Source organism: Mauremys reevesii, linkage group 10 (genome assembly GCF_016161935.1).
Source record: "Mauremys reevesii isolate NIE-2019 linkage group 10, ASM1616193v1, whole genome shotgun sequence".
NCBI lineage: Eukaryota > Metazoa > Chordata > Testudines > Geoemydidae > Mauremys > Mauremys reevesii.
Window position 1 is genome coordinate 28,233,993 of NC_052632.1, and position 24,998 is coordinate 28,258,990.

The following is a 24,998-nucleotide window of genomic DNA, read 5'->3' on the forward strand; positions in this document are numbered from 1 at the left end:
GGAATGGAAATTTACATAGAAGAGAGATAAGAATCATCTTTTTGAAGCAAATAAAAGAGAACAGCAGTTGGCTGTTATGCTTCTTTATCCCCTGGAAGACAAGAAAGAAACCTTCACTAAAAAGAATGAAAACTTCAATTTCCTGTTCAAGCTTGAGCGAGTATGGCATTACACATTAACAATACATGCCCCTTTCCTCCAATGGGAATTTTCATTGGCAAAATGGTTTGAAAGATCTAGGGCATCAAGAGAAACAACAGCATCTCCTACGGTAAGGAGCATACCTCAAAGCTTAAGAAATGGAAATAAAAATAAATCACACTTTCAAAAATGTCTGTTGTTCAGTAACTGGGCCAACACATTAACATCACCAAACCACCAGATGTATGTGTCTGTGTGACTCTTCCCTTCTCTATGCCAGTAGGAACTGACACCAAAACTTCAAAACCAGATAAATTTAAAACATATCAGTCATCTATAGTAAAAATAAAATAAACTATGCAAGTATTAATTTTTAGAATGTGTGTTTGGGGGGGGAGTATTTTCTGGAACCTGTTTTTGAACTGAACAAATCCAAACTCAGAAAAAATCTCTTTTAATAGGTAAGATACAGGAAAAACAGAAGTATACTAGACACACTGTTGGATTACCATATAACAATTAACTCCACCTCTTTATTTACTTGTTCCTGTTTTTTAAACCTATGGCTTCCAGTTTACAATACCTACTGTTAAAATTCTGCATGTGTGCCCTTGGTTTGAACAAGGTCCAATTTTACACACATGCTATATTTCTCACCCCACCTCACCTCCAACTACTCCTTTTCTTCTAAACTCCTAAATGGTAGACACTAAACTCACATTCTCCAGACCCGTGATACGAAATCTTCCCTTGACAAACCACAACTTACCTAGCCAGTACCCTAAGTCATGGGTGAGTCACCCCTTTGCAAGATTCTTCAGGACAATACTATCCCAAACTCTAGTAGAATCTTTTCAGTACTCAACATGGCCAACCATAAGATACTGCTGTCTCATCTGATAAAGGTAGAAGGGCCCAGGGTAATGTGTTAAAATGGTTTCAGTCTTTCCTGGGGAGTCACACTCAACAAGCTGTAATAAGAAATTGCACTTCCACTACTAGACCTCTCATGTGTAGAGCGTCCAACAGGGATCAACTCTTTTACCAGTTCTATCCAACATCTACATGAACTGGTCAGACAACATGGACTCAAGCATCAGCAATATGCAGATGACACATCGCACCATCTATCATTCCCCACTTATGACTATACCACTACCCGAAGATGGCCAGCTTCTCTGGTTGAAGCTGAACCCGAATGAGACAGAGGCGATATTGGTGGAACAGTCTCCTCTGATTAAAAGGTACACACCCCACTATTGGTTAATTCAGTCTGTAGCTTAGGAGTGCTCCTGAATTCCTCACTAATAATGAGTTCTCATACAGCAGTGCTTTCTACAGTCTCCAATTGGCTAAGAGACTCCAGCCAAACAATGACCTAGCCTCAGGTATTCATGCCCTCATTAACTCTCAGCTGGACTACAGCGATGTAACATATCTGGTAGCACTTAGAAAATTCCAACTGCTATAGAACACTAGTACATCTCCTCAGCAACACTGGCTATTGTGAACATATCAAACCTGTCCTCTGCTCCCTACTCTGCCTTCCCTTAGACTATCAAATCAAGTTCAAGGTCAGACAGAGCCCTTCTCCCCAGACCACTGTTCCTCATTCTTCCCCACAAGGCAGTGGCTCAGTGCATCCCCCCATTCCCTCCTTCTTCCCATGGCAGGGCCTCTGTGGGTTTGTCTACACAGCAAAGAAAAGACCGCGGCTGGTCTATGCCAGCTGACTTGGGCTCACGGGTCTCGGGCTCAAGGTTCTCAGGCTGCAAGGCTGTTTCATTACTTTGTAGACTTCAGGACTCATACCTGGCAGGGTGGGAGGGTCCCAGGGCTTGGGCTAATGCTCAAGTCCAGAAATCTACACAGTAGTGAAACAGACCCTTAGCCCAAGTCCTGCAAGCCTGAGTCAGCTAGCACGGGCCAGCCACGGGTTTTTCTTTGCTGTTTAGACATATCCTGTGTGCACCCCTGTTTCTTCCTCCTCAATTCCATTCCTCCCCAATCACATATCCCTATCTTCCTCAATCCCTGCTTTCTCCTCCCCATCTCCATTCCCCACCCCCAGTACGGGAGATGGGGCGTCATGTGCTGACTATTCCACTGGTGCTGGTAATCCAAGTAATCAATGGTACCCACCAGTACCACTACAAATTTCTATGCTAACTTGACCAACACTTCTCCACAATCTGTCTTGAGGATATTACAGCTAGAATGGTTGAGAAAATAAGGGCAAAACTTAACCTACCACCATATACAGACCTGTTCAACCACCCAAGAGCACACTTTTCATTAAGGCACCTGCTTTGGGCCCTCTTGCCTTGCCCAGATTTCTCTGTGACATCATTGTGGCATGAGGAGTAGTCAGCACGTGACATCAAAAACTGACCCAGACCATGCATGTACCCAGCTCTGATTTGCCATGCTGCTCATGGGCCCTTCTGAACAGTTTTCAAATGGGCCAGGGTCAACGTGAGCCAGCGTTCACACCTGGGGCCAATGAGAGGCTGTGGCCAAAGACCGACAATATCACACATCACTGACAACTGCCTTCTGACCAGATTTGACGGTGGTCTGAGAGCTCTGCACTTTGCTCATGAGGCTGCCACAAATTGGCTTTGGCAAGCTCCGCATCCAAGAAGAAGAACTGATATCATGTCAGTTTTGACTTATTATCATAGGTTTCAGAGTAGCAGCCGTGTTAGTCTGTATCCGCAAAAAAAACAGGAGTACTGTGGCACCTTAGAGACTAACAAATTTATTTCAGCATGAGCTTTCGTGAGCTAAAGCTCACTTCTTCGGATGCATAGAATGGAACACACAGACAGGAGATATTTATACATACAGAGAACATGAAAAGGTGGAAGTATGCATACCAACAGGCAGAGTCTAATCAATTGAGATGAGCTATCGTTAGCAGGAGGAAAAAAAACTTTTTGAAGTGATAATTAAGATGGCCCATAGAAGGTGTGAGGAGAACTTAACATAGGGAAATAGATTCAAGTAGGTATAATTAAACTACAGTACCAAGATATCAGAATCTACCTTATTATGGTCAATACAACTAAGAATTTTATGAAATTTTATCTAATCTCAATTAGTGTTAGAACAGAAAATACCTTTAACAAGGTCTGTTTGTGGCTTTCACGCTTCTTCTCTTCTTCTTTTCTTGCTGCAACAGAGGCCATGCGCCTTTCTTCTTCCTAGATGAAGAAATAAAATCAACTTTACTAAAGCAGGAGTAACCTATGGAAAATGTAATTGACAAGCTTGTAAATTCTGATGTTTGAAAGGCAAACATATCTTCAGTGGTCTATTCACCAAAGGGTGACATGCAGGCACTACTAAACATGGCTTGGTAACACTCCTATTTGTATCTTTATCTGACAATTTCCAAAGCTAACACTTCTATTCATGATGTGAACCTGAATACTGTGTGCTGTAACATTTTAGGTATAGAAATGTAAAGCTTTCTGTGTTCTAAATAAAAAGTGTTAGTTTATTCATTGAAATGTTTTAATAAGTAAAATATACTCCCTCCGACACTTAGTGTTTACACAATTAATTTTTATATCAAGCTTTATCAAGAATTTATAGTAGTTTTGTAGTTTAAAGGTGATCTGAAAAGGGAGTGAAAAAATGAACGTTACCTTTGTTGCTTCTTTAGAATATATAAAGAGAGCCTGAAAGTTTTTCTTGTTTTTAAAAAAAAAATCTGTTTGGTTTTTACATTCAAAATTCAGATTATGGAAAATTGGAGCAGTTTATATTTACTTAAAGAACTTAAATAACTGAAAGGAGCATCAGTGTTTAGTTGGACTGTTTGAAACTCTGCTGTGGTTTTATTAAAAACACAGATATTTCTCTTACTAAGGTTTAAAAATATTTTTACATATATTGAAATATTATTTATTATTTTTATTAGCACACACTTATTTCAATGACTTGCATTTTAAATAAAGCATACCTCTGTAAAACATTCAGCACACCCACACCTTCAATTAAGGTGTTACAGCTCACAAAAACATGTTGTGAGAATGACTGCACCACAACTAAAGTGTGCAAGTTTGTCTGGGGCTTACCCAAGGAAGGGCAGCTCTGCTTTGCGGGGGAGGAGGGGAAGGTGGAGGTCAGAAACTGCTGTAACAAAGGTGTTCAGTGGTCAGCTTTCCATGAGTGACTCCCACCGTCCTCCCCCCGGAATATGCATAAAGGTACGAAACCTGGGTGGGGCAAGTCTCTTAGCTCTACGCAGCTAGGAAGCATCCACCTTCAATTAAGGTGTTACAGCTCACAAAACATGTTGTGAGAACTCCCAGTGGATCCCCAAGAAAACCCAAGGAAGATTAGACTTGACCTTCCTGATTTTTCTAAGCTGAAAAATAAATAGAAAAACCAAACAAACAGAACAAAACAAAAAACAATGCCAAACAAATAAATAAACCAAACCCTTTATAAAATATTTCAGGGTTTTTCCCCTACACCATAATGAAGCAAAAAAGAGGCAAAAGCCCAGATCTATAGAGTCTTTTGTCTAAGTATGAGAACAGTAAAAGGAAGATCTACTTTTATTACTCTGGGCTTTTGATTTTCTGTCCTGGTTTTTTCCAGCAATTTATTTTCAACAATATATAGCACATCCTCTAATTTTAGCAAGCTGCAGCAATTGTGTGAAGTTTCTTTGAGTACTGATTCTTGTTATAGTATAGTTCTATCATTATGATACAATAAGCCAAATTGAAGGGAAAAAGAGATTAGGGTTTTTGTGTTTATATAATTATTAAACAACTTTCCTCTTGGTTATCTATTTTCACATATTGAGTAATTCTATTGCTATCACCCTGATATATACAGAACAACTGTCTATATAGTCATAACACATTTGAATATTGTTTAGAACATTATTTATTAACATTTTACAAATGAAACAAAATAAATAGTTAATCAATTCCTATAATCTAGACCACATTTCTGGGATAAACACTTCATCTTGTATGCAGTAACAGTAAACAATAAGATTTTTCTAGAAAGGCTCCAGTTTTCCTACAGTTTTCCTCTGTCCAGGCACAGACGCCAAACAAAGAGAATAATTTCTCAATCAAGGTTAAGTAGGAATTTATCCCAACTATTTCAGGCTATTTCATACTACACATTGTGAGTAAGAATAAAACAGGTCGGGGAGCCAATTAGACAACTTAACAGACTCAGATACTTAAAAAATCTGCTACTCAAACAGGGGCGCCATTGGGGGGGGGGAGGGCAGGGGAAGTTTCCAGTCCCCCTGAGTTTCATACCACAAGCTGGGAGAGACGTTGCTCACTCCACTCCCCGCTCCCCTCACCGGTCAGTAGTAGTTGCTCCCCTCACCTCACTGGCCTATTATTTGCTCAGCAAAAAGAATGTAGAGGTATATCTGTCAGAGCCAATAGCAGGACTGGTAGCTTCTGCTGCACTTTTTCATTCCTGAAACAAACATGCTCAAGGAGTGGTGGGGGGGAAGGAAGCTCTCAAGCTCCGTGCTTTGGTCGGAAGATGCTTGCTACAGATTTCATCATGATCTGCCCCTCACCTTCACATGTCTGTGACACCCTGGCACCCACATATTCATCACTGTCATATAATTAGGATACATTTTGCACTAAGCATGCCTCATTCTAAAAGCCTTGATCTGCCAGACATTAATATCTCTTTGGATCATATGTGCTATCATTGTATGTGAAGTTATGCTACGTATGTGCCACTAAAACATGTTGTGAGGTTGAGAACACCCACAAGCAGCCTTTCAGGTACAACGATAAAAAAGGCAAACCATGTTATTATTGAGGAAATGCACACAAGCACAAGGATTACCCCAGGAACTGCGTACAACAGAAACCTATCAGAGATAGCACTACACAATGGGAACTGTTTGACCCAGGTCACAGCAAAAGAGCTTTCCTGCAAGTTGGAAGAAGATATAAAAGGGGAAAATGACATCATGACTGGACCTCTCTCTCCCTACCCCACCACACTTGAAAGTACCAGAGGAAAAGGACTGAACAGTGAGGGGCCTAGATTTTAAGTGTCTTTGGGCAATTAATGCAGTAGAAATCCGGCAACCCTGAATACACATATCTAAAATGTGAAGTTTGACAAGTCATGTTCATTTTGCTGATTTCTCCCAACCTGTTCCTACAAATCCCATAATGCACTTCCTCATGGCATTCTTCACTTCAGTGGGAAATTTATTAGTTCATGGTGCCAGTTCTTTGGTTGAAACAGTCCCACATGTACACACACACTGCTGGAGGTTGAAAGAACTCCGCTTTTCAGATGTGGTTTTCTGTTCTAAATTTACACATAAACTTAAAACATAGCTTTAATTGGTGTTTGTATATATTTTTTCTTTCAGGGCTGTTGATTAATCGTGTGAGTTAACTGTGATTAATCGCACTGTTAAACAATAGAATACCAATTGAAATTTAAATATTTTTGGATGTTTTCTACATTTTCAAATATATCAATTTCAATTACAACACAGAATACAAAGAGTACATTGCCCACGTTATATTATTTTTTATTAAAAATGACAAACGAAATGGTATTTTGCAATTCACCTCATGCAAGTACTGTGATGCAATCTCTTTATCATGAAAAAACTTTCAAATGTAGGTTTTTTTGTTACAGAACTGCACTCAAAAACAAAAACAAACAATGTAAACTTTAGAGCCTACAAGTTCACACGGTCCTTCTTGTTCAGCTGATCGCTAAGAGAAACAAGTTAGTTTACATTTACGGGCGATAATACTGCCCACTTCTTAATTACAGGGTCACTTGAAAGTGAGAACAGACATTCGTATGGTACCACTGTAGCTGGCATTGCAAGATATTTACGTGCTAGATGCACTAAAGATTCATATGCTTCTTCATGCTTTGGCCATTGTTCCAGAGGACATGCTTCCATGCTGATGACACTCATTAAAAAACATGCATTAATTAAATTTGTCACTTAACTCCTTGGAGAGAATTGTATGTCTCCTGCTCTTTTTACCTGCATTCTGCCATATATTTCATGTTCTAGCAGTCTCAGATGATGACCCAGCACATGTTGTTTGTTTTAAGAACACTTTCATTGCAAATTTGACATAATGCAAAGAAGGTACCAATGTGAAATTTCTAAAGATAGCTACAGCACTGGACCCAAAGTTTAAGACTCTTAAGTGCCTTCCAAAATCAGAGAGGGATGAGGTGTGGAGCTTGCTTTCAGAAGTCTTAAAAGAGCAACACTCCGATGCAGAAACTACAGAACCCGAACCACCAAAGAAGAAAATCAACCTTCTTCTGGTGGCATCTGACTCAGACAATGAAAATGAACATGCATCGGTCTACACTGCTTTGGATCATTATCGGACAGAACTCGCCATCAGCATGGATGCAGGCCTCTGGAATAGTGGTTGAAGCATGAAGGGATATATGAATCTTTAGTGCATCTGGAATGTAAATATCTTGAGACGCTGGCTACAACAGTAGCCATACAAACACCTGTTCTCACTTTCAGGTGATATTGTAATTAAGAAGCAGGCAGCAACAAATGGATATAAACTGGACACTAGGAAGTTTAGACTTGAAATTAGATGAAGGTTTCTAACCATTAGAGGAGTGAAGTTCTGGAACAGCCTTCCAAGGGGAGTAGTGGGGGCAAAAGACATATCTGGCTTTAAGACTAAGCTTGATAAGTTTATGGAGGGGATGGTATGATGGGATAGCCTAATTTTGGCAATTAATTGATCTTCGATTATTAGCAGGTAAATAGCCCCAATGGTCTGTGATGGGATGTTAGATGGGGTGGGATCTGAGTTACTACAGAGAATTCTTTCCTGGGTGCTGGCTGGTGAGTCTTGCCCACATGCTCAGGGTTTATCTGATTGCCATATTTGGGGTCAGGAAGGAATTTTCCTCCAGGGAAGATTAGCAGAGGCTAAGGAAGGCTAAGAGGCTAAGGTTTTTCACCTTCCTCTGCAGCAGGGCCGGTGCAACCATTTAGGCGACCTAGGCGGTTGCCTAGGGTGCTAGGATTTGGGGGGCGCCATTTTCTTTGGCAGTGACCGCGGCAGCCAGATCTTCGGCCGCCCTGGACGCACCCGGCATTTAGGCAGAGGGAGCTGGGTCAGGGGAGCACAGGGAGGGCCGCCTGCAGCAAGTAAGGGGGGTGGCACGCAGGGGAACTCCCCGCCCCAGCTCACCCCTGCCTCTCCTCCTCCCCGAGCACACCGTGGCTACTTCACGTCTCCTGCCTCCCAAGGCTTGCGGCGCCAATCAGCTTAGGTGCCGCAAGCCTGGGAGGCAGGAGACGTGAAGCAGCCACGGCGTGCTCGGGGAGGAGGAGAGGCAGGGGTGGGTGCCTCAGGGCGGAGGGTGGGGAGCTGCCGCAAGAGGGGGTGCCTCAGGGTGGAGGGGGGAGAGGGCGCAAGGTGGAAGTTTCGCCTAGGGCGCGAAACATCTTTGCACCGGCCCTGCTCTGCAGCATGGGGCACGGGTCACTTGCTGGAGGATTCTCTGCACCTTGAGGTCTTTAAACCACGATTTAAGGACTTCAATAACTTAGACATAGGTTAGGGGTTTGTTACAGGAGTGGGTGGGTGAGATTCTGTGGCCTCTGTTGTGCAGGAGGTCAGACTAGATGACCATAATGGTCCCTTCTGACCTTAAGTCTATGAATCTATTATCTTCTGCAAATGTAAACAAACTTGTTTGTCTGAGCGATTGGCTGAACAAGAAGGAGGACTGATTGGACTTGTAGCCTCTAAAGTTTTACATTGTTTTATTTTTGAATGCAGGGTTTTTTTGTACATAATTCTACATTTGTAAGTTCAACATTAATGATAAAGAGATTGCACTACAGTACTTGTATTAAGTGAACTGAAAATTTTCTTTTGTTTTTTACAGTGAAAATATATGTAATAAAAAATTAAGTGAGTACTGTACACTTTGCATTCTGTGTTGTAACTGAAATCACTATATTTGAAAACAGAAATCATCCAAAAATATTTAAATGGTATTCTAACAGCACAATTAATTTTTTGAATCATGCGATTAATCACAATTAATTTTTAATCGCTTGACAGCCCTATTTTTTTTATATGGGAATTAGATACAGTGCTCTTGTCAGCTAATTTCTAACTTATTATCTGCAAAAAAAAGCTAAAGTTTTCAGATGCCTAAAATGTAGCTCCTGGAATCTCAGTTGAAGTTGGACACCCTTTCCCCCACAATCTGAAATGGCCCCTGTCCTTCAAGCAGCCTAAAGTCCTGATCCTAACAGGTTACAAGTCTCCTCAACTCGCAGTGAGAGTTACTTGTGCTAATCACTTCTCAGAACAAGTCCAATAAGATATAACAATCAAAGTTTTGGGATAAGAAAAATGTTGTAAAGTTGGAGGTGAATAGCTCTTGTTTTCTTCAGGTGACTGATCTTACTCCCATTAAAGGCAATGGGAGTGTTTCCATTGACTTTAATGGGTTGGATTAGGCACTTAAGAGGTAAGTGTTGCTAAAAATCCTGCAGAGTACAAAGCTGGAACATAAAATGCCCCAGTAAATATTGGTTCTAATATAGAACATTTATGACTGGACTAATCAAAGACTGTCAGTTAAATTAAATTTGCTGTAGACCTATGTTTTTCTCTTCACTTCTCCCACCACTTTTGCAGACTGTAATTTTAAATACCACAATATTAGATTATCTAGTATATTTTCACAATGTTTCTACAAATAAATTCATTACTAAAACAAAACTAAAAACTATACAAAGCCAGTTTTTTTCTTTTAACTACATTCAGGAAAAGTACACCTTCCTATAATGAAAATATAGACGATAATAAAGCATCAAATTTGGTGTTTTCTACAGATTAACATTCATACAGTGCTTTGAAAAATGTAACGTTCTGTAAATATGTTAAGTACTCTTCTTAGTCAGAGGACATTCATAACATATTATTTCATTACATCCCAACATTGTAATTGGAAATATTTGAGAGTACTTTTTGCAGGCAACTAATTTTACACAATTTTTTTGGTAAGTAAAATACAAATAAAATGAGTCTGTCGTATTCAATTTATGTCTGAATCATAGTCCAAAGGATTCATTTTAATAGTTAAGCTGTTCCTGCCCCCTTTTGTTCCAGTGATTTAACTAGAATTAAAAAGAGAGAAAGCAAAGGGTATTTTCTGTAGACCATTCACTAGACTATATTAACTATATTTTTCATATAACATTGCTACTTACTAATGCTCAAGAAACCTCATATTTGTCCCTAAATACAGGCATTTGGTAATGTTTGTCTTGCATCAGGACAATTAAATAACACAGTAGAGCCATATTAGGCTAAATGTTCCTTGTTTACAGAAATCCAAATATTCTCATAGCACAGTATTTTTAGAACACATATTTTCCAAGTAACAAAGAAATGTTAGCTATGAAGTGAAAAGCAAAGAGGTTCTCCAACACAAACATTTGAGAAGTATACTTTTTAAACTTACCGTATATACTCATTCATAAGCTGAACATTTTTGGTAAAAAAGTGACGCATCAAAGAGCGGGGGTCAGCTTATAAACAGGTCTACACCAAAATGTGATGATTTTAAACTCTATGGAATCATTGAATTGAATATCTAATACATTGTCGTTTTGTTCACCTGGAGCGTCTGCAGGCATGGAGCCCCTCAGCTCCCTGTGGCTGCGGTTCGACGTTCCCAGCCAATGGGAGCTGCGGAAAGTGGCGTGTCCCTTCCTGCAGCTCCCATTGGCTGGGAACTGCAAACCGCAGCCATAGGGAGCCAATGGGCTCCATGCCTGCAGACGCTCCAAGTAAACAAAATGTCCCACCAGCAGCTTACCCTGGCAGGCTGGGAGCCAAAGTTTGCCGACCAATTTACTGATGTCAATACTGCAGCCTTTTAAAGTTGCAAAGGCTTTGTTTAGTGGACTAGATTGGCTTGAAAGGAATACTAAAAGAGCAGTGCTGCAGATCTGCACGACATTTGACCCATGCATTTCACAAAATGCTATGCCTTACAAGTCAATCAGAAAAATACAATGAATGATAGTACTATAGCACTGGTGTCAGTCCGCTACTGTGTAATTTGATCTCTTCATGCATTTCTACCAATGGACCTTTTGGAGTGTCTGCAGGCACAGAGCCTCTCAGCTTCCAGTGTCCGCGGTTTGCCGTTCCCAGCCAATGGGAGCTGCGGGGCCACTTCCTGCAGCTCCCATTGGCTGGGAACGGCAAACCGCGGACACTGGGAGCTGAGGGGCTCCGTGCCTGTGAATGCCCCAGGTAAACAAAACATCCAGGCCCGCTAGCAGCTTACCCTAACGGGCCAGGAGCCAAAGTTTGCCAATTCCTGAAATATAGGGTCGGCTTATGAAAGGGTCAGTTTTTGCTATTTTTACCTAACCATCTTGGGGGGTTAGCTTATAAATGAATGGGCTAATGAACGAGCATATACGGTAATTTTATTTATTTCATAACCCCCTGAAGTGTTTATATGAAAATATCTTCCAAAACTGTCAGAGAAAAGTTTTTTGGGGGGAGGGGGGAAGGGTCCCCTCTAAAATAGAAAGGCCCTGTAAGAAATATCAGACTTAACTTTTCACTTTCATTTTTCAGAAACTTAAGACACTAACAGAGAATTTAGGCAATCTCAAGAAATAATCTTGATATGTTAAAACTACTGTACAAATACAACAATTCATTTTAAGATTTAAGTAATGTGAAAGCACGCAAAGCAACTGGATAGTTGCTCATTTTAAGATGAAATAAACAAGAACTTCATGACACACTTATCCTATTAAACTTCACTACTACTAAGCCATTACCACAGTATCTGATGGAAAATGAGATAGAGTGCAATATACTTTAAATTACGTCCACAAGCACTGTACACTTCGTATTCTGTGTTGTGACTGAGATCACTATATTTGAAAATGTAGAAATAATCCAAAAATATTTAAATAAATGGTATTCTATTAACAGCATGATTAAATGATTAACAGCACCTTCCTTAAAGGGGCAACAGTCCTTTCCCTCCCTGCAGGTCCAGACAATCACTCTCACCCTTGAGGATGCAGGTGTACTTTTCACTCTGTAACAGCCTTGGTGATTTCTTTGTATTTCCTTGTTGATTCTTATTTTTGCATTTTATTACTGTGTCCTTTTGTTACCTTTACCCAAAGTTTTATATTAAAGGTTGCATACAAACAAGAAAGTGACTATATCTGTAGGTCTACCATGCTAGCAGCTGCCCCTGATGCTAATATGGCATAACATTGATAGTAGCACTCCAAATACTAATTGCAGCTGAACCCATTGCCATGAGGTAGGGCATGCTGGAGAACATTACAAATGAGCTCTGAGTAGAATGATAAATAGAGCACACTGATATGCACGTTCGGTTCCCACTTTAGGGTTATTTTATTTTATTTGTTGTATGTTTATTATTATTCTTCACAGAGGTGCTTCTAGTGAATGTCACTACCTGAATATCCAGTGCCAAGGATAAACTGACTATAACTCCGAGACTGTGAACTAGCTTAGCTAGTTGAGGACAGCTGTCCAACCATGGTTCCATAGCATGTCTTATATAAAAATATTCCAAACAGAGAGTTCTGTTTAAATATCTGTAACAAATATCTTATATAGGTATACATTTATGTTCAAGAACATACATTAATATATTAGAACTGAATAAAATACAACTACTGATACCAGTCAGCTCTGTGCTCTTGGGGAACAAGGGTGCAGTATCTAGCCTGTCTGACTCATGATGCCAACCTATGTTCAAGTAAGTGTTCTGATGCATAGACCCAAACTCTGCATCAGTTCCACTGAGACTCCATCTTCTCCTGACTGATCGTGCTGGGGACTCTGCCTGTCTCCAGCACTCAAGACCCTGAGCTACCATCATCACCTGGGAACTCCAACCAGTTCAAGCCTCCTGGAGTGGGTGAGATCCCCCTCTTTCTCCCTCTCTGTTTTCCTTTCTACCTTAGGTATTAACCCTAAATAAGGTATGCTATGTTGCTTTAGCCTTCCTTGTGTAGTTATCACTATTATTCAATAAATAAATTTTATGGTTAAGCTGGTTGCTTCTCTCTCTCTTGCTGAACTTTAATCTTTTAAAGCTTCCCCCATTTACTCTGCAGCAATGCTTCTTTTACCTAAGCTAAAGATCCCTGCAGCACCCAAAATACTGTGGGGTTTGCTCATCAAGTAGGTTACTACCAGTACAATTGTGATGTGAGAGTGGGGATAGTGACATGCAGAATCTGGGACACATAGGGGGGGCAGCTTGAAAGTGCTGCTTGACTCGATTACCTGAGGAGGTTGTGAAGGCTAGGACTATAACAATGTTTAAAAGGGGACTGGATAAATTCATGGTGGCTAAGTCCATAAATGGCTATTAGCCAGAATGGGTAAGAATGGTGTCCCTAGCCTCTGTTTGTCAGAGGATGGAGATGGATGGCAGGAGAGAGATCACTTGATCATTGCCTGTTAGATTCACTCCCTCTGGGGCACCTGGCATTGGCCACTGTCGGTAGACAGATACTGGGCTAGATAGACCTTTGGTCTGACCCGGTACGGCCTTTCTTATGTTCTTATGATTCGCTCAGACTTGCTCTGTTAATGTATGTGTGTGCGTTCATCTGGTTCTGGGGCTGAAGGAACCCAGCCCTAAGGAACCTAGGTCTGGCAGGATAGCTCCATTGGGAGGGGACTTGCAGAAGGGAGAAGTAGAGCGCCATATGGAAAACACAAGTGACACAAGCAGTACATTGATAGAATTATAGACCTTCCCCTCCCCTCCTCCCCGAAGAGTAACCCGAATAAATGAGCATACCCTAAAGTAACAGGCAAATCTGGTAACACTACCTAAGTCATAAAAATCTGAAGAATGGCCTGGGATACTATAAACTCATAGGGAGACTGAATGCATATAAAATATAAAACAGTACACTTCTAATACCCAATAAGTTCATATAATCCGTATCTTGGAGATAACATGATGCTCACTAATGGAAGTTATAGCATTTTGGTTTGATGTAATACAGGAATGAACAAAGACATGCCTCCTCAGAAGATAGAGAAGCCAATCTTTTTTTTTAAGTTTTCCTGATCTACAACTGTTCTTTGTAAAAATGGTATTTGATTAAAAAGGTGCATCTCCCATTATTTTTTATACTAGCCTCTAAATTTCCTAAATTATGTGAATTAAGGGACAGGATTATTTCTTCTAATAGTTTATTAGGAAATTCCTGAGAAGTCTGTTTTTCTCAGAGTTGCGAGGGAGATTTTGTTTGGGGTCTTTCTATAGCATTGCCCTACCAGTGCTAAAACACTTCACAGGTGGAAGATCTGACAATGAAAAACTGTAACAGCACCAGGAGGGAATTCCATTCTGAATAAAATAGGAGAACCAATTCCCTATTCTAGAAAAATTTTCAGGCACTAATAGCTGTGTTCATTTCAAGCCACAGAAGTCTTTAGGATATCAATAAAGAGAGGCAAAGAAGTTTTACTTGAAATATATAACTGTTAAGTCTACATTTAGAGCTAGGAACCATGGCAAAGCTTTTTAAAATATATGTATTGCACTTAACAGATTTTGTTGGAAGGGCAAATTACATACATGGTGCACAGTCCACATATTTCTTTCTGGTTAACTCCTCCACAGTAAGTAGGCTTAGAAGGAGTAGATTTTTTTTCAGTAAACGTCAATTCACCATATGCACACAAATCAACAAAAAATATTTTCATAGATAATAATCAAAATTTATATATAGGCAAAGTAAGAAAAATGCTGCTTGAGAATTTATTAGAGTTTGATTTAAGGATATTTACTTTGTATATTTTGACATGATGTTTACAATTTGTGTTTTAACAGTTATAAAGCTTTAACTTTTTGAATCTCACCATCTACTGTCATTAAATAATTACTGCCTAACTCCTTTGTTGTCTGACCACCCGGTAATAGGGTGTTCAGGGCGGCTGGGTGGGTTAGGGCTTAGTGTACCTGGTTTCCAGTCACTAGTTGCAGAAAAAAGGGTGGGGAAGGATAGACATTCCTGGTCCTACCCCAGAGGCATCGTGGCCTCAGCCCACCTATGGGCCTAGTTCTCATGCAGGATGTGGTAGGGGAACCAGGGCCAATCCTCTCCATGGGATCCCAGCCCAGGGCCCTGTGGAAAACAGCACCAGCCAAGTCCTCCACACAGAGAACCCAAGTCTGCCACCCTGGACCACTTCCTATTTATCTGTTCCTTCAGCTTGGGGCATGGTCCCCTAAAGTTCAAACAATCAGAAGTTTAACACAGTTCAAATGAGCAGAGCCTCTCAGGACCTGTCGGTTCTCAAAAAAGGTGTGGGCGAGAGGTAGGTTATAGAAAACACCGTCCGTGGGGCTCACCAGCACCACGGGTCCATCTCAAGCTCAGCCTTCAGTGTGGCTTTCAAGAGAAGGGCCTGCCTTTCCCCCAGACTGTTTGCTCTCCCTCTCATTGCCTGGATTTCTGAGCTTCTTTTTAACCTGTACCTCCAGCCAGAACATGCTCTGTAGGCCTGGAGGGGCAGGACTACCTGGGCCCAGTATTGCCCTTTAGCTCCTTTGGGCCCAGTGTTAGGTTGGCATACCCCATCACACGACCCCATAATGTCTTGCAACTGTGAAAATGTATATAGATAAAAAACAAAAAAATGCTTAAAACTAAAACATCAATATTATCCAAATTACAAAAAAAATGAATTCTGTGACGCCTACTTATAAAGCTGCACCATATTCAATTCTAATTTAGACATGTTTTTTACATATCTGCAAACTGTTGTACAAAATATATCTTTGATTTACTTTTCTCAATGGTAGATGGCAGAGAAGGGCCATTTTCCTGCTTTGAGGGAAAAAAACCACAAAACTTACAAAGTGTGTCATCCAAAAAGGTTCAGTTTATTTTATCAACTGAAGTCTGAGGGGGAAAGAGCTGAAGACTTCCTCTTGGGATGAGATTTATCTACAGGTTAAACAATTGGATAGGTTTGTTTTTCTTAACTGGAACTGGTCTCCTAGTGTGGACAAGAGATATACACTTGCAGCCCCAGGGTAATATTTTCACAGTCCATACATGACTTAGGAACCTAAGTCTCATAGGAAGTTAACAGGACTTAGGTGCTTTTGAAAAATGTTACCCTTAGCCTCTGCTCTCACTTCAGAGAAAACCTTTGCCAGAGGAGATGACATGCCAAACAGAAATGAAGGGGAATATGCAGTATATATATAATTTTCAGACAAACAGCTTCTTCAACTTTCTTGCAGAAGAAATTTCTAAAAGAGCAATGACAGGTTTATTAGTTGTCTGCAAGGCAAAGCAAGACTGGGGAATTCAGGATATTCAGATGGGCCATACAATAAAGGAGAAAAAAATTACAATCCAAGTAGAGTTCTGGTCTGTTCATCAAGTGAAGTTGGACAATGACCTTTCCTATTAGTGTGAAGTAAACTCATCCACTCAGAAACATCAAGCTAGATATTGCCCACTGTATACCTGTGCAACATGCTGTTGCCACGCCGAACACCTGAATTCAGTGTTGCCCACGCAATTTTGTCATGAGCTTCATGACATTTGGTATTTTTCTTACAGACCTAGCTCCTGAAGTCATATATGTGAGAAACTCAGCTTTCATTTTTAAAAAAAAAGTTAATTTTTAGTCCCCATGATTGTGGGAAAAGCTTGAAAATGTGAAACCCTAAGGCTCAAAAACCAGAAGGCACATAACAAGAATGATATAAATAAATCTCATGATTTTAAACCAATCTCATGGGTTTTGTTGGGGGGGGGGGAGGACTTGAGTGCTTAACAATACTGTGGATCTTAAGACAACTATGGGACAAAAAGTTGGCAGAGATCAGACATAACAGAGCTGAGGAACTCAAAGATGTGGGCCTAGTTAGTTAAAGGTATCAACAGAGGGCTTGTTCTTCAAACAGGTGATAACTCAACAGTATAGTGGTTGTGAGGACACGTACTGTTACTTAAATCTGCAGAAGGAAGCCAAGAACGACTGGGATGGGGAAGGTTCTAGGCAGAAGCACTATACTGAACCAAGGAGTCAGTAGTTTTAGTGATAATATATTTTCCTTATTGTAATAACATTCTTTTGTTCAGTGTTTAGAAGAAAATACCTCTGATATTCTTTACTGTTGTCATGCGACAGCTGTCCACAGTATGGGTGAAGAAAAATATTTTTAAATGGTTTAATAAAAATAAATGAGTTAAGCAAGAAAAATACATACTCATGTAGCATAGAACAAAAACAAGTTACAATATTGTAATGTTCAAGTTTCATCTGAATTCAGAGGCAGATATAATGTACAATTTTTTCCATACATAGAACCTAGCAATCCTATTTGCCAATTTTAATGCTTACAGCATCTGATGAATACTTTTTCAAAAAGTTCCTTACCGTGATTCTCTTCATATCTAACTGGCGGAGCTGCATCATATGATGGAGAATAGTGTTCTTGTACCATGTCTCCTGAGCTATCGGATTGCCATCAAGGGTGATATCAGACAGGGATGAGGAATCAGCAAGGCACAGAATGTTGTCAAAACTGCACACAAAAAAGGGAATTGCTTTTAACGCAAATGAGGAATCAATTTTCTTCACAAAGACATACAAGCTACAGGACGGCATTCTCTAAACGCTAAATATGCTTACATCAGAAGTGTGTTACAAATGAATGTGAATTGTTCTTGCTTCCCTCTCCTCTATCACTAATGCTTTAGGAATTGGTAGTTTTTTGAAACAGGATCTCTCAACATAGCAAACAAATATTTCAACAAGGCATTTAAAAAATAAAATAAGGAGTTCCAATAAAAACTATCCTTGCTCAATTAATTTCATGATTTGATAACACTATTGCTCTTCATTTTATATCTTTATATATTGGTTGACATCAATTAAAATAAAATAATAAAAATAGTAATAGAAAAGGAGTTAATGGATGCATTTACTATTTGTAGCATGATGTTAGCCCTGTATTCACAAGATACTGTCTCTTGGAAGAATCAGAAAACTGAAGTTCATAACTACTTGCAGGCATTATAACCCACAAAATAAGAATGATTGTCATTTTCTTGGCTAAATTTTACCTTGAATATTTCATTTTGCCTAAGTAAATTTCCCCACCACCAGCACTGGAGAGAAATGTTACTTTTCTTAATTTACGGCCCTAAAAATATTATATAGAGCTTCTCAGCACTGCTAAACATCTGCCATAATTCACTTTAACAGAAGCTGATTCAGTGGTGGGTGAAGGGATTCCTTTTTACATAGTTCGCACAGTAGTTTGGAATTTTTCAAGATCTTAAAATATAAGATATGGCAGCATTTTTTTACCTAATTAGAATCACAGAATATCAGGGCTGGAAGGGACCTCAGGAGGTCATCTAGTCCAACCCGCTGCTCAAAGCGGGACTAATCCCCATATCCCTCAATGGCCCCTCTCAAAGACTGAACTCACAACTCTGGGTTTGGCAGGCCAATGCTCAAACCACTGAGCTATTCCTCCCCGTTCCAAACTACTGAATTGTGTGAATTAAAGCAAAATAATAAATTAATTCAGGATCCCTGTATCATAAAATATACATTGTTCCTTTATTCTGACACACATCTTTTTTTCTGATATTTAATAATGTGCAAGAACATGCACTGCTCAAATATTTTGTAAAAAATAAATTCTTAGTAATGAGACCATAGTACAGTACTCATCTATTTATATATTTTCTGAGAAGAGTGCAAAGAACACTAATGTTTGTGTGTATTATAAAGTGTGCAGATTAGAGAAGTTCTGCTCATATTTCATGTGTCTGAGTATATCAGAAGTTGATGGATATTTTTCTTAAATGCCATTAGTTAGATAAGAGCCTACGCTTGCCAACATCTGAAGGACATTTGCAATCTTATTATGTACATTTATATGTCCTCTATGTAAAAATATGGCTGCCGAAATTTCATTGAAACCTGGCTATGTGCTGGACTAGATAAAAGACAAATACTATATGAAAATACAAGAAGACTCCTTTGAGAAGTGGAGAGACAGATTCGAGACACCCTTTCTAATCCTTCAGAAAAGGAAAAGCAGACAGTGGAAAAATCCAAATGTTCTAAGATAAACAATGTAAACAATAGCAAAAACATTTCTATTTGAAGGTATAACATCATGTTGCCGCTTCGATCTGTGTATGGAAGACCACTCCATACAGAAAAAGGGCTCTGGTGCCTTCATCCTCCTAGAAGGCAACAAAAAATACTGTGCACCCTACAGAATCTGCAGCCAAAAGAGGACCTTGCAAGTATGGCTCCATTGCAGACACTGGAGACCAGAGCTGTAGGAGAGGTCCAAGGCCTCCATGCAGATGGCCAGGCCTCCTGCAAATCCTTGGCGAGACATCGTATTAAGTGTCTTACCACCCCATAACAGCAGACCTTTGTGGGATACAAAATTTGTATCTGCATCTGATCCACAATCCACAAAAATGATCCATGGATATAAAACGGATATCTGCAGATTTGCAGGGCTCTACAGAACAGTGCAGGAGAATGTCTATAAGGAAATCCTTTCAGAGTTTCTGTGAATGATAAATCCCCTCTTTTAAAAGCCAACTATTTAAATCAGGGGTGGGCAAACTATGGCCCATGGACTGGATCCAACCCGCCAGCCATTTTAAGCCAGCCCTTGAGCTTCCACTGGGGAGTGGGGTCTGGGGCTTGCCCCACTCCAGCCGGGGTGCAGGGTCGGGGACTGCTCCACGTGGCTCCCGGAAGCCATAGCATGGCCCCCCTCCAGCGCTCCAGCCAGGAAGCAGGGCTGGGGGCTGCTCCACACGGCTCCTGAAAGAAGCGTCATGGTCCCCCTCCAGCTCCTATGTGCTCCAATTGTCCCCCCTGGCGCTCCAATGGGAGCTGCAGGGGCTGTGCCTGCAGACAGGGCAGCATGCAGAACTGCCTGGCCGCACCTCCATGTAGGAGCCGGAGGTAAGTGCCGCCCAGAGCCTGCACCCCTGAGCCTCTCCCCAACCCCCTGCTCCAGCCGTGATCCCCCTCCCACCCTCTGAATCCCTCGATCCCAGCACACTCCAACACCCCAAACTCCTCATCCCCAGCCCTATTCCAGAGCCCACACTCCCAGCCGGAGCCCTACCCTGCACTCCACTCCCCTGCCCCAGCCCCGAGCCCCATTCTGCACACTGAACTCCTCATTTCTGATCCCACCCTGGAGCCCACACCCCCAACCGGAGCCCTCACTCCCTCCAGCACCGCAACCCCAATTTTGTGAGCATTCATGGCCCGCCATACAATTTCTATTCCCAGATATGGCCCTCGGGCCACAAAGTTTGCCCACCTGTGATTTAAACTATGATTCTTTAATATACACAAGTGCTATGATTTAAATATCAGCCCAGGGCAATTGTGCCATATGACCATGGAAAACCATGGTAGTATTAAAGCATCATGTTATTACCTAATAATCATACAATTAATACTTGCCACCACAGTATAAAAGATTACAAATATCTTCTGTATTAAATGCTTCCTCTTTTGGTAAACTTTTAAAAAGTATTTTCTCCATCCAGTTGCTAGTTTTATGAGTAAATACTTGTTTCAGTGCTGCATTTTCCATATTTCTCAACCAACAGCTTGATCTACCTTATAGATCTACAGGCCACATATGACTAGACTGCAAATACGTCTACATTCTGTACAGCAAGAACTGCTTTGGTATGCTGTCCTTTGTGACTCACAAAATCAAAACAAAAGCTACTCCTTTATCCCAAGATACATATTTCTAAATACACTATATTAAGTCTTATCACAGAATATCAGGGTTGGAAGGGACCTCAGGAAGTCATCTAATCCAACCCCCTGCTCAAAGCAGGACCAATCCCCAGACACGTTTGCCCCAGATCCCTAAATGGCCCTCTCAAGGATGGAGCTCACAACTCTGGGTTTAGCAGGCCAATGCTCAAACCACTGAGCTATCCCTCCTCCCCAAATATTGTGCTTATCATGATAAGCACAATGATAAGTCTTGCCAATTTAAAACAACTTACAAAAACAAATGTTAGTATAAAAAAATTAATAACTGGGCAAAACAGGTTTCACATAGTGATTTGTTGCTGAAAAATATAACACAATGAGCTACATAAAAGGTGCACTCAGCGAATGGATGAACGGCACTACGTGCAAAAAGTTTTAGTAATACCCACTGCACTAAAACTGGATAATGAAACTCGTGCTGGTGAAATTATTTGAGAAATGATATAAGCAATGAAGAACAGAGGAGAAAAGACTATTAGGATTTGTTAATAATTACATTTTGCACTTCTATAATGTCTTCCTTCTGAGGGCCTCAAAGAATTTTACAAAATAAATGACACCAAGCCTTATTACATTTTCTATCATATTTCTGTGCAACAACAAACTAATGGGTATAGCACCTACAAGTAATGAACCCATGTGATGGAGCACCATAAGATCTAAACAAAGGAGTTACTTGGCAAAGGGGAAAAGCAGCATCCTTTCACATCTAATTATATTTTAATGTAGGGAAACTGATCAGCTAAACGCTTTAAATACCTAATGTGAAAGCCTGGCCCTACTAAAAATCAGTGGAAATTTTGCCACTGATTTCAACTGAGCCAGCATTTCACCAACAAAGAGTCCTGTGGCGCCTTATAGACTAACAGACGTATTGGAGCATAAGCTTTCATGGGTGAACATGGGCGCCAACTTATATGGGCTCTTGGGGCTAAAGCCCCAGGAATATTCATAATCAGGGGCTCTGCTCCACCAATATTTGGAGCTAGGTTCCCCCCCCCCCACGAAGCTTCCCTGCCTGAATGTAAAGAGAGTGTCTCTCTCCCTTGCTTTTGCTGCCGTAGCCTAAGGCTACAGCTGCAGCATTAGCATAAGAACAATGCTAACTAACTGCTGCTGTAGAGGGGGAGGGGAGTGGAGGGGGCCTCTTCTCCCCTCCCCTGCCCCTACCTGGAGGAGACTCGAACGGGACTTCCGGCCAGAAGAGGGACATCACTCACCTTAGCAGCTGCTGGGGCTTCCGTGAGTGTTTGACCCTATGATTCCCCCGCAGCCCCAGCCCCAGCCCCCACTCCTACCCCCAGTGAGGTGCAGCAGGCTGCACGGGGGAGGCAGGAAGCCACATGTGAAGGCAATGCCCCCTCCCCCAGCACCCACCAACCCACCCGCCACAGGAGGGATGGGAGAGGGAGGCTTCCTAGACCTGAGCAGCTGGGGCTTGGATGAATTTTATGACGCCCTGCTCCCCCACCCCATAGCCAGCCACAACCCTGCCTACCCCACTTCTGCCCCATGCTGGGCAAGGGGCAGCCCCATCACCCATCCACAGTGAAGTTATGGTGAGGGGCAGCATGGAAGGCCACCTGTGATGGCAACCCCCCCCCAGTACCCATCATAGGGGAGGGGAGTGAGCTTTCTGGACCTGAGGGGCCCTACGAGCATGTGCATTGACTGTGGTGCAGAGTGAGTGTGCTGTGGGGGGTAGGGGGGCAGAGGAGGGGTCCCTCCCCTGGAGCTTGCTGCTGCCAGTGGTGGTGATGGGGAGTCCTCTCTGGCCCTAGCCCTGGGGCAGCCTGTCTGCACCCCAAGTTCCTCATCCTCAGCCCTGCCTCACCCCAAAGCCTGCACCCCCAGCACCGAGCACGCTCCTGCACTGTGAACCCCTCATCCCCAGCCCCACCCCAGAATCCTCACCTGAGGGGAAAAACATGCAACTTAAATTTGGTGGTCAGTTTGGAGTATCATTGTATTTAGCACAATATTTGATTATTTTACACCCTTCAAAGTATGTAACTGGTCATATACAGGTGTTTTCTCTGAATACTGTCTGTGTGCCTCAGTTTCCCCAATGCATTTCTTAAGGCTCTAGATGGAGGGATAAGGGGGTGTGATTGTTGTAAAGCCCTAGAGGGCCAGTGTGATGCCGTCTGCACAGAGAAAATGGCTGCAACCCTGCCTCCAGGCAACTGATGGCCTGGGCCACCCCCCTGCAAGGTGCCAACTGAAGGTGTTGGAGAACAAAGAGATCAGGTGGCCTCCTAATGCCTGGAAAAGAGACAAAGGCCAGAGGAGGGAGTGTCAGTGCCTGTGCAGACTTCCGGGAAGTGCATGGTGTGGAAGGGGATGCTGGGATGCTTTGGAACAACTCCATACAAAGCCAGTCAGGACTCTGGGGGAGCCTCCTCTCTGAGCATACTGTCTCCAGAGCAAGAAGCTTACACCTTCCTGGGTCTGACCTCAGAGCATTCAGCCCTTCCACACTGTGCACTTTCCGCAGCAAGTCTGCCCAGGCAGGTCCTGCGGCAACCAGAGGTCCCTGCACCCCAACTCCGCAGTCAGATGTGACTCTCAGCCAGTCAGTAAAACAGAAGGTTTATTAGATGACAGGAATACAGTCTAAAACAGAGCTTGGAGGTACAGAAAACAGGACCCCTCAGTCAGGTCCATCTTGGGGGGCGGGGAGCCCAGACCCAAGTTCTGGGCCTCTCCCGATTTCCCCAGCCAGCTCCAAACTGACACTCCCTCATCTGGCCTTTGTCTCTCTTCCGGACAAGGAGGCCACCTGATCTCTTTGTCCCCAACACCGTCAGTTGGCACTTTTCAGGGGAAACTGAGGCACCCACACAGTATTCAGAGAAAACGTTAAGAACATTCCCACTTTGTCACAACAGGTGCAACAAAATTTAATACCGTATATTGAAGCAGGCAAGTGCTGCTTCTGACTTTCCACTTTTAATTGACCCTTGTAATCTTGTGGTGCTGACGCATTGTAACTTCATTTTATATCAGCTTACAGGGTGAGAGCGGGGGGGGGGGGACCACCATTTTGGGCCCCACCAAAAGTTATACGAACCTGCCGCCTATGTGGGTGAATACCCACTTCGTCAGTTGAATGTAGTGGAAATTTCAGGTATAAATATGCAGGCAAAGATCAGTCTAGCGATAACGAGGTTAGTTCAATCAGGGAGGATGAGGCCCTCTTCTAGCAGTTTAGGTGTGAACACCAAGGGAGGAGAAACTGCTTTTGTAGCTGGCAAGCCATTCACTGTCTTTGTTTAATCCTGAGCTGATGATGTCAAATTTGCAAATGAACTGAAGCTCAGCAGTTTCTCTTTGAAGTCTGGTCCTGAAGTTTTTTTGCTACCTTTAAATCTGCTATTGTGTGTCCAGGGAGGTTGAAGTGTTCTCCTACAGCTTTTTTGTGACTGTGAATGACTGCGAATGGCTAACCAACTACAAACAGTTTCTCCTCCCTTGGTATTCACACCTCGACTGCTAGAAGGCCTCATTCTCCCTGATTGAACTAACCTTGTTATCTCTAGACTGATTCTTGCCTGCATATTTGTACCTGCCTCTGGAAATTTCCACTACATTCATCTGATGAAGTGGGTATTCACCCACGCAAGCTTATGCTCCAATACGTCTGTTAGTCTATAAGGTGCCACAGGACTCTCTGTCACTTTTTACAGATCCAGACTAACACAGCTACCCCTCTGATACTTGACAGCATTTCACCCTTATTCTTCATTATTGCATTCTATAGCATAAAATGACTAGACAATAGATTCTAAATATACGTATACTTTTTTTTTCTTTCTTTCTTTCTTTTTTTTAAAAGGTTACTCACCCTGTGCAGTAGCTGAGGTTATCAAGATAGTTGTCTCCGTGGGTGTTCCACTTTAGGTGACTGTTCAACCTCTTGCTTGAAACTGCTTACTTAAG

At 41.8% G+C, this 24,998-nt stretch overlaps 1 protein-coding gene across 1 annotated transcript in view; it reads right to left on the reverse strand.

Moving 5' to 3' along the window:
- LRRC49 (leucine rich repeat containing 49) overlaps positions 1-24,998 on the reverse strand; it is a 113,726-nt gene that overhangs the window by 44,052 nt on the left and 44,676 nt on the right. Inside the window, 2 exon segments of the mRNA XM_039492163.1 lie at positions 3,264-3,347; positions 17,640-17,787. Coding sequence (XP_039348097.1) covers positions 3,264-3,347; positions 17,640-17,787 — 232 coding nt within the window.